The 11610-nt window shown below is 32.9% G+C and overlaps 1 protein-coding gene across 2 annotated transcripts in view; it reads left to right on the top strand.

The window, feature by feature from the left end:
- The window catches only part of LOC148956298 (kanadaptin), a 504001-nt gene extending 495696 nt beyond the window's left edge, over positions 1–8305 (top strand). Inside the window, exon 7 of one of the 2 annotated variants that reach the window (XM_089094865.1) lies at positions 8161–8305. In XM_089094865.1, coding sequence (XP_088950991.1) covers positions 8161–8202 — 42 coding nt within the window. In that variant the 3' untranslated portion in view covers positions 8203–8305. The remainder of the gene's footprint in view (positions 1–8160) is intronic. The other variant, XM_089094856.1, reaches the window with a different exon arrangement.
- Positions 8306–11610: the final 3305 nt, after the last annotated feature.

Here is an 11610-nt window from a genome sequence, read left to right as displayed (position 1 = left end):
TTCGTTTTCTGATTCTATTCGTTCTATAATTATATTTTCTTTTACCCTCAACTCCCCTACATTTTGTACTTCATCTGAAGGGTGAGTTGGTTTTGTTTTATTCGTCCTTTCATATAGTGAGTTTTTTTCATGTATTATTGCCACTGTTTCTTTTGTCTGGGTTTCTCTATCTGGGAATAATTCTAACTGAAGTTGACTTTTTTCTTTCTCCCTGGTTCGTACCGGGGATCGCTCTATTACTGATTTTGTTTGATGATTTCCTCTTCACCCGTCTCAGAAATGTCTATTTCACCTGTTGAGTGATATATGGTTCTATCTGAGGGTGTTTTTCTTAGGGTATTTCCAGCGGGAGTCGCATATAATTGTGTGTCTGAATTCGATTTTTCTTTTACTGCGGTAGATCTTGTCTGAATTCTCCGTTTGTCCGCCATTATTTTAAGGTTTACGTAACGTCTTCCGTCCAAATGAAAATCCTTTTATCAATGTCTCTTTTTATCCTTTCGTGAAAAATTGTTTCCTTTTAATTTGCCGATTCTACGTGGGTGGCGCAGCCTCCCTTGTCTTACAAGTTAATTATTCGCGTGATCTATTGACTCTTAACTTTTATTACTTATTATTATCCAACTAGGCAAAGCCTAGATAAAAAAATTTCTCTTTGCGATTTATATATATATATATATATATATATATATATATATATATATATATATATATATATATATATATATATATATATATATATATATATATATATATATATATATATATATATATATATATATATATATATATATATATATATATATATATTTATATATATATATATATATATATATATATATATATATATATATATATATGTGTCTGTGTGTGTGTGTGTGTGTGTGTTTTTTTTTTTTTTTTTTTTTTTTTGTTTTTTTTTTTTTTTATATATATATATATATATATATATATATATATGTATATATATATATATATATATATATATATATATATATATATATATATATATATATATATATAACCACAATAGGCTACTCTTGTAGGCTAAATTATCCCGTCTCTTCGAAAACGCCAAATTCTTTTACTATCAGTGATGTTGATAGCTCTTTTTCTTGCTGCCACCACTTATTGGGGTGTAAATACGGGTGTCGCCACTTATTGATGCAAAAATGGCGCAAAAAGGTTGCTATGCCACTTACTCGAAGGGGAGAACCCCTTGTCGGCCCAAATGTTAGTGGGATTCCCGCTCTTACCCCAACAGTTAAAAGCGTTGCCACCAATGTTCGTGGTGTTTGGTTACCAGTGTTATATCGGTAGGCCACAACGCCACCGGCGTGGTAATTTGCGGGTTTCACCACTTATTGGAGGGGAAAGCCCCAAAATAAAATGTGATGCCGCGTCTACCACACCGGTTCTGCAAATATCGGGTTTGATTCTACCCTATTTACAGTATACCCTGTCCCAGGGTATGATAACGTGATCGAGTGGTCAAATGGCCAATTTCTAAAGCCAATTGTACCCACCTTGGGTTACGGCTTGAAAATATCTTAACTCTCTCCTTGGAGGTAACAAACCTCCCTGTCAATATAATAATGACGGTACCTCGTAGCTCTATTCCTACCCTGCCTGGGTTACGGAAACTAGTACACAGTTTGTAGAAATACCTTACTTGTATTCTTCCAAAAGGTCACAATAGTACCACAAAAAATATATATATATCCCCAAATGGGGTTAAAGCGCACACTAAAACAGAATAATATTTTTCACACAACTGTTTATGTGGGTGGATTTTCCCTTGGCCCACCCAATCAGCTACATCCCCATTCAAACCCAATTATACCTCTTAGATTTATCTTTCAATGACACCCAAAACCATGAAGTACGACAATAGAACTTAATTCAAAGCTTACTTATTGCAAAACCACTATCGCTTAGTAAAGGAATTTAACCTGTATTTTGAAATTATACTATAAACAAATGTAATTAAGAAAACGAAAACAGGTGATTTATCTGAAAGGAAAAGAAACAGGGGTTGGAACCCCAACACATACCATACGTCCTCAATAGGCAAAATATGTTTGCTTTTAGTTTTTTGTGCTTATAATTTGAAGAATTTCCACAATTGTTCTATTATTTGGTGTTCTGGAAAGAATATAATTATAAGTAATTAATTAAATGATAATTGTCTTTTGGAATGCAGGCTGGTTCTAAGATTTTCTTTCAGCACTTTTGATTGAGGCCATGTGGCACCTTAAGGGGTAACTCTATCTCGCCAATTATAAGCTTTAGTGGGTTTGACCAAACTATTTAGAATTTATTGGGTGATCGAGTCATAAACTTGAAGGGCTTGGATAGTAAATGAACGGTGGAAAACTTAAAGTTGACTCCTAATTACCTGAAAAACTTGGGAAAACCTCTGCATTTTTCTCAATTTGTGCTGGAGATTGAGATATTCAGTGATAATGAAACTTGGGTCATCAGAAAGCAGGAATTTTTTTTTTCGATTAAGAAGAGCAGAATTTCCTTTATAGTTCAGGAAAGTGTAGTCCCAAAAAGTGTTCTAGCATATATGAAAATTCTAAAATTAGCTGAAACGCAATGTCATTCGATGAATTTGGCAGCTTTGAGAGCTCCCTGTGATGCTACTTCCTTTGAAAATTTGACAAATTTCATAGTCGAACCAGAAATTCTTAGTAGCTCTCGGTGACGACTAATCCTCAGGAAGATTTCGTTAATGGGCCCTTTGTCTTTGAGATGGTCGGCCGACAAGACAGGATGACTTAGACTCCGAAAATGATCTAAAATTTTGGTAAAATATGAGATTTTGGAAAGCTGCTGAAGTTTGCAAAAATTCTTTGGCTGTTGACAGAGCATTATTATTTTCTAATCCGTAGCCAACTATTTATCTCATTGTACAAAGACTCATTACAAAGGAGACTACAAATATTTTGAAAGATTTATCCAGATTGAACTCTGTTTTAAGAAATAGCAAAATAAAAATGAGACGTTAATTTAAAAAAGAAAGAACTGATTTGTCAATAGCTAATTTGCGTTACAACCAAATATCAGACAGAGTAGGAGTCATTGAAAAGTCTTGTCAGGGTCTCGTTTTCTGGGTAGAACATTTAACATAGAAACAATTATTCAATTATTTTATCTGGGAAAATAATCCTGTAGTGGCACAATGGATTGATTTCTGCTGGGCAATACAGGGCCCGGGACTGAACACAGCAGCCACATGGCTTTGAATTACATAGAAATTTTGCATTAGCGTCTCCAAAACAAGAAGAGGAAGAAAGGTTTTACTGTTTAAACAAAAAGAAGAAAACCACAAAAAGTAATCGTTTTTAGATTTAATTTTCTAATAGTTTTTTATGTTCAAATTTAAAGCAAAGAGTTTTTTCTAGACAGAGAAGCATGGTGAAGTTCTAGTGGAGATTGATTCAATTGGAGAACAGCTTGAAGCTGCTGCGGCACATGAACGAGAAAGAAAAAAGCTCGAGGAAGAGAGTCAAGATTCTGTAGTCGCTTACATGACATCTCTTAAATCAGCCCTGTTTTTGATAAATCCACTGTTGCCAAATTGAAGGTATAGCCACTGATTTTGCTTCTTTACGGTATTCTTGCTTTCTCTGTAATGTAGCAAGGAATACATGTTTTTCATTGTGCTAATTTGAAGAAACAGGGACAATTTTTTTCTCTTTAGTCTAGTAACATGTGTGTAGTTTTTTTTCTGATATCGGCGTATCAACACAAATGAAAACACGGGTGAACCAAATTTTTCGCTATTGAATGAGTCTGTGATTCTTGTATGACTATGCCGATTTTTAATCTACTTAGTCGCTCACACAGTACGCTGTTTTGTTGTCTTCAATTTTTTACATATTGATTATCTTGACTTGAAAAAAAAGTATAAATGCCGGAAAATCTTGCCTAATGCGACTTTTTAGGGTAAATTAAAAGCTTATTAAGATGCATTCTAGTGACCCCAATTTTGCGAAAATCTCTTTGAGCTCTTAAAAATTAAACGGAATAAACCACAGGAGAATCTTCAGATACACTGCTGTTATTGGTAGGATTAACATAACCACATCTTTAACTATCCCTTTCCGTTTTCAGCGAATTGGAGGAAATTGCAATTATCATCCCTTTCTCGGGAGATGACACCTTGAAACGATTAATACCAATCATCTTACGATCCCTAAAAAAAACCCAAAAAACATTAGACTTTTTGTTTTTTTGTAGAGGGGGCCCAGAAATAAAAATACAAAACAATTATGTCAAAATTTGACTAAGAAGCGCCAAGAAATATCAGAAAGTTTAGGATTTCAAACGGACGAACCCTCTCCTCCCTGTGGAAACATTCTGAGATATGCTAGTTTTGTGAATCAATGTTCATGGTGATCACTTTCCATGTCTCCTGTGAACTATTCAATGTTGAATATATTGTTCCCCAAAAACGCTGTAATTACTATTTTTAAATAAACTATAATATAGTAGTAATATATTAATTGCTAAGCATTTTTGCTCGTGTACTTATACTGGGTTTCTTGGCAACCCTGTACTTTTAGAAATCTAAAAAAAGTAGTTTTGGAATCCATCCTCTTGCTACGAATTTTAAATTGGCTGTAGTCATTAGCACTTAATAACGAGTAACTATACACTGAGACTTTATTGACAAATCAGTATTCAGAACTACTAAAATCAGCTGCACAAAAAAAATCACCAATATCAAGTACCTTATATCGTTACTACTTATGAACTGCTACCAAAATGCCACCAATGGCCGATATAGCTAGGGGGAGAATGGAGTTTGAACCCCTCCCATAAATGTTTGTTCGTCTCGTAAAAACGTAAAAAAAATGAACACTAACAAATTTTTAATGTGTTTTTAAGTTTTTTTTAGTCCGCCCCCCCCCCCGAAAACAAACTCTGGATACGTTCTTGTGAACTCGGTTAGATATAGCCAGATGAATAAAAAAAACTTATGATAGGTTGAAAGTTCCAATTTTTGAATAATCACTTTAACCTCACATTATTAAATATGTGACTAAATATTAAAATCTTATATTAAAAACTGAAACTTTTGGTTCTGCGCTGGTTCAATTTTCAATTACTCCATTTATTTTGTTCAAGATCGAAGAGGTGACAGTTATATCGAACAATGCAGGTTTCATTCCCCCAATGCAAAAATTCCCTCAGTAAAACTTCTTTCAGATGATTCCCCCTGAAAAATTCTCCTTGGTATACTTTAATTTAAAAAAGACTTTAATTTCGTATCTTTTTTCAAATCATGCGAAAAATCCTTCTCCCTCCATGGGAAAATTTTCCTAGAAATCCTCCCACTCCCAGTGAAAAGTATTCCCGTGGAAAATTCCATCCCGTTAAAAGATTATTAGAACCAAGATCCCTTCCCCCTCTGCACGCGGATCAGGCTTGATAGTTGCGAACAAAGCTTGAGAATCATCAGGACTTTCTGAAGTGTCAGCATAGGCACTTTTATAGTTTAGTTTGTTCTAACCCCTCCACCTAAAGTCTCATGGTTGTATGGTCTTTTCTATAACTGATATGTGATTCGCCAAAAATGAAAACTAGCTTAGTTTCTAAAATTAAATAGAATGTTGATTTTCTATTTATTCTCATCTTTTTTCAAGAATGAATTGAAAAAAAAATACAGAAAAAGAAAAGAATGAACCTATGTCTTGAGCCAAAAAAATATAATGAATAATAAGCTAAAAGTTAAAAAAAAAGATATTAAACTTAATAAAAATGAAACCAATAATGCACTTGGAAGTCGTCCCAAAACAGATATTAAAAGACACACTGAAGTTAAAAGAAACTTTAATAAAAACTGAAACCAATAATGAACTTATAAAAAACAAAACTAAAACTGAAATTTAACTCAAAACAAACATAAATTACTATATATATGAACAGGGAAGTCGTCCCCCTTGTAGCCTAGGTTACAGCGCGAGTTTCATTCGCTCTTTATTGAAAGCAAAATAAAAAAAACAGATGTTTAGTCAAATAAAACTCAAGGCTATGTCCAAGAGAAGGCTCAATTCTAATCGTAAAAAAGCTACAAATTGTATATAAAAAAATCCATGTGTTTTGTAAAGTAGTTTTTTTTTGTAAATACCCCCCCCCTCCCAGGGAATGTTAAAGAGGATGAACTGACTAAAACACGCAATGTTTGTGCAGGTTACTAAAAAGCCGTAACAGCTATATCTTAGGAACAGCTTAGAGTATTCAGTTGAAACTTTCAGTGCATGTTAAGGGGGATGGTGAACCAACCAAAACGTAAGATATGAATACTATTGCTACTAATTCTATTACTACTACTCATCAAATTGAAACACGATGTATGTATGCAGTATGTGAAAAGACGGTATCAGCAGTGTATCAAAAACGGCTTAGAGTATTAGGTTGAAACTTTCAAAGTCTGTTGAGGAATTAATAAAAATGTACTTTGTGTATATTACTAGCGCTAACAGTAGTAGTACTACTACTACTATTAGTACTGATATTACTGTAGCTAATTGTATTTATTTAGAACTTTCAGAGATTATTGAGGGGGTGTGGGCTAAATCAAAACACATTATGTGCATACAGGTTATCAACAGGACTTATCAGCAATATCTCAGAAACGGCTTAAAATATTAAGTTGAAACTATCAGGACATAAGGAGAGGAACTACTAGATCAAAAAGGCCCAATGTGAATACCATTGCTGCTTACTACTAGTGCTACTACTGCTATCGCTAATACTACTCCCATTGCTCCTACTATTACTTCTGTTATTGTTCTGTTCTGTCAAATAGCCGAAGTGCATCCAGGTGTATGCTGGTTGCGTCTCAGCAATGCCTCGAGAATGACTGAAAACGTTAAGTTGAAACTTTCAGTGCTACTCATGCTACTACTTTTTCTCTTACAAATGAATTAAATCAAAAAAGTGTAAGTGAATCCAGGTTGTCAATGTAGCACAAAAACAATGTTTTAGCAATGGTATTAATTTTTATTTTTTTAGGAAAACTTGAGGTGTAAAACTAAATTAAACAATACTATGAGTGTCCAAGTCTTCAAAAGGTAGTATGTTGTTAAAAATCGTTGAAAAATGCTCTCCAAATAGGGGCTCTCATAGAATAGAAAACCAAAAAGAATTAAAATATTATTTTGTTTGCCAATGAAAAAGACTTTGTCGATAGAAACAAACATAATTTAAGTTTAAAACTTTCCGCAAAATAAGTTTTTCAAAGAAAAGTAAAGAGCTACATTAAACCAAGAATGAATAGAAATAAAGTCAGACAATATTACAAGCGTAAAACTTCTTCACTACTGCTAATCAACCGAATTTAACTCAAAACAAGCAGAAACTAACAGTAGTTGGGCTGACACCCCCGTGCCTTCTAGAACATAGAAGGCACGAATTCAGTGTGACTTCAGTTCTAGAACTGAATTTCCTTTGAGCAATAAAAAACAACGAGAGTAAAATATACACGAAGTAAAAGGGGAAATAATAAGATTTTTTGATCTGTGAATTAAAATCAGTAAACAAAGAAAAACAAAACACGAAATACAGAAAACAAGCGTACTGAGTTTAAAAATCAGTTATAAAAAAATAGTGCCAAAGATAAAAGATCTACAGAAAAACGAAAAAAAGAAGAGTTAATATAAGATAATCAAAAATTTAGATTTAAGTCAGAAATTAAGTTTGGGAAGGAAGGATGGTAGCAGAAGAGAACCCTTGTCATTTTAACGTCGGTGTGATTAAAATAAAAAATTGACTTGCTTTAATATTTGTTTTCCTTTTTTATTTAGAGTAGAAGGTGCTATAGTTCCCAAAACATAAATAAAATCTATCAAATAAACCCCAACAAGGGTTGGGGTATTAAACTCCAGAACATAGTTTTCAATTTACTGGAAACTATCCTTATTTTTGAGCTATGTGTTTTTATTTCTCATAATATCGAAAAAAAGGAAAACAATCACTATAATAACCAAAATTACTGAAAAAAAAAACAACAACAAATGAATGTAGTTTTGACAGTTTAATATATGTGCTTATATTCATCCCCAACAGAATGCTGATAATAATCCAACCTTGAAATAGATAGATTCTAAAATGTGACTCTGACAATTGCGTCATTTTGCTTTTCAGATCAAAAGAATTGGCCTACAGAAAGAAGAACCACGACTTTGAAAGCTAGTTGAGAAGTCAAAGCCAGCATTGGTGAAATTTTAGTATGACTTTCTTTTTCATATTTAATGTTTGTGCATTTACAGAACGATATGAAATAAGAGTACTTGTATGATATACCCCCTAACTAATATTTTATTTTAAATGATTTTCTGACGCTCAATCCTAATGAAATATACCCAAGTATCATATAAATATTATACTTTAGAAACAAATTTGGTCTATATATTTGCACATTAAGGGGGTGGGGATAGAGTAAAGCGTGTCTGAATGCTAGTTGAGAAGTCAAAGCCAGCATTGGGGAAATTTTAGTGTGACTTTCTTTTTCATATTTAATGTTTGTGCATTTACAGAACGATATGAAATAACGGTACTTGTATGATATACGCCCTACCTAATATTCTTTTAAAATATTTTTCTGACGCTCAATCTTAATGAAATATACCCAAGTATCATAACACTATAACACTTTAGAAACGAATTTGGTCTATAGATTTGCACATTAGGGGGCGGGGATAAAGTATAGCGTGTCTGCAGGCTAGTTGAGAAGTCAAAGCCAGCATTGGTGAAATTTTAGTGTGACTTTTTCATATTTAATATTTGCGCATTTACAGAACAATATGAAATAACGGTACTTGTATGATATACCTCCTACCTAATATTTTTTAAAAATGTTTTTCTGACGCTCAATCCTAATGAAATATACCAAAGTATCATAACAATATAATACTTTAGAAACAAATTTGGTCAGTACATTTGCACATTAGGGGGTTGGGGATAAAGTATAGCGTGCCTGCATGCTATTTGAGAATTCAAAGCCAACATTGGTGAAATTTTAGTCTGACTTTCTTTTTCATATTTAATGTTTGTGCATTTACAGAACGATATGAAATAACGGTACTTGTATGATATACACCCTACCTAATATTCTTTTAAAATGTTTTCTGACGCTCAATCTTAATGAAATATACCCAAGTATCATAACACTATAACACTTTAGAAACAAATTTGGTCTATATATTTGCACATTAGGGGGTTAGGGATAAAGTATAGCGTGTCTGCATGCTAGTTGAGAAGTCAAAGCCATATAAAGTTGCCCCTCCTATCAGGGCTAATAAATTTGGTAGCGTGTTACAAACGGAGGCTTTGGATAAGAAATCGGTACTCAGAATTCAGTGACAACTGATTTTTATTACAAAAGAAGATAAAAGAAAAATATTCTAATTCTGATTATGTTGAATATTTCTAAACCTCTTATAGGTCTAATGTCTATGGTCTACTTGTTCAATCCACCAATGTTTACCGAAAATAAAAAGATTAAGTTAATTCTAGGCTATTGAATGTTTCTACTTACAAGAGCTACACCTGAATAGCTAGTCAAGGCTTGAGTTCTGGGTTATTAACATCCTTTAGTTCAAACTATTGCTGAGCTAACCTAAGAATAACCGTACTTGATTTTATTTCAATTTCCATTAACCCAAACCAAGAGATCCTCTTATTATTTCTTGAAAAAGGCTGTTTGTTCCTTGGACCTTTAGTAAGCTTTAATTTTAGCAAGGAAAACTCTCAATTGAAAATATTTGGACATAAAGGTCTGGAAATTATTAAATTGACAATATTGTTCCCTTTTCCCCTAACCTATCTGTATAAACATCGAGGCCACCTTTGTATAAACATGCAGTACGGGTTTAACGAAATGAAAGAATGATTAAAAAGGGAACAGTGTTCTTCTTCGTATAAACGTCTGAAGATTGCGCAAAAAAGGGGGGGGGAAGTAATGTTGTTGTCCGTTAATTCCTATTTTCGGATATAAGGTCCTTATAAAGTCAAGCTAAGTTCCTAGAAACTCTAGTCTGAAAAAGGGGAGCACAAAGGGCTTTCCTAACGTTGACTTCTTGGTTAAGGTTCCTTTCCTCTTTGAACCCTCAGTTATTCGAAGCCTAAATTTCTGGGAAGAAATTTTTATTAGCTTATTCTAGCCTTAAAATGCTGTTTTGTCCAAATGGCTCAAGCCTTGTCTAAGTGGAAATAATACTGAACTACAAACCCAAATCACCAACTTATAGTAAAATGTTAGACTTCAGCAATATAATACTTTAGAAACAAATTTGGTCTATATATTTACACATTAGGGGGGTAGGGATAAAATATGGCGTGTCTGCATGCTAGTTGAGAAGTAAAAGCCAGCATTGGTGAAATTTTACAGTTACTTTCTTTTTCATATTTAATGTTTGTGCATTTACAGAATGATATGAAATAACGGTACTTGTATGATATACCCCTACCTAATATTCTTTTAAAATGTTTTTCTGACACTCAATCCAAATGAAATATACCAAAGTATCATAACAATATAACACATAAGAAACAAATTTGTTCTATATATTTATATATTAGGGGGGTGGGGATAAAGTATAGCGTATTCTACATGCTAGTTGAGAAGTCAAAGCCAGCATTGGTGAAATTTTAGTGTGACTTTCTTTTTCATATTTAATGTGTGTGCATTTAAAGAATGATATGAAATAACGGTACTTTTATGATATACCCCCTACCTAATATTCTTTTAAAATGTTTTTCTGACGCTCAATCCTAATGAAATATACCCAAGTATCAAAATAATATAACACTTTAGAAACAAATTTGGTCTATATATTTGCACATTAGGGAGGTGGGGATAAAATATAGCGTGTCTGCATGCTAGTTGAGAAGTAAAAGCCAGCATTGGTGAAATTTTAGTGTGACTTTCTTTTTCATATTTAATGTTTGTGCATTTACAGAACGATATGAAATAACGGTACTTGTATGATATATCCTCTACCTAATATTCTTTTTAAATGTTTTTCTGACGCTCAATCCTAATGAAATATACCCAAGTATCATAACAATATAATACTTTAGAAACAAATTTGGTCTATATATTTGCACATTAGGGGGTTGGGGATAAAGTATAGCGTGTCTGCATGGTAGTTGAGAAGTCAAAGCCAGCATTTGTGAAATTTTAGTGTGACTTTCTTTTTCATATTTAATGTTTGTGTATTTACAGAACGATTTGAAATAAAGGTACTTGTATGATATACCCCATACCTAATATTCTTTTAAAATGTTTTTCTAACACTCAATCCTAATGAAATATACCCAAGTATCATAACAATGTAATAATTTAGAAACAAATTTGGTCTATATATTTGGACATTAGGGGGTTGGGGATAGAGTATAGCGTGCCTGCATGCTAGTTGAGCAGTCAACGTCAGCATCTGTGAAATTTTAGTGTGACTTTCTTTTTCATATTTAATGTTTGTGCATTTACAGAACAATATGAAATAAAGGTATTTGTATGATATGCCCCATACCTAATATTCTTTTAAAACAAAATTCTGACACTCAATCCTAATGAAATATACCCAAGTATCA

Source organism: Artemia sp. Qi Xiang Cuo, chromosome 1, assembly GCF_049724085.1.
Source record: "Artemia sp. Qi Xiang Cuo chromosome 1, ASM4972408v1, whole genome shotgun sequence".
Classification (NCBI taxonomy): domain Eukaryota; kingdom Metazoa; phylum Arthropoda; class Branchiopoda; order Anostraca; family Artemiidae; genus Artemia; species Artemia sp. Qi Xiang Cuo.
This window is presented reverse-complemented; position numbering and strand designations above follow the sequence as displayed.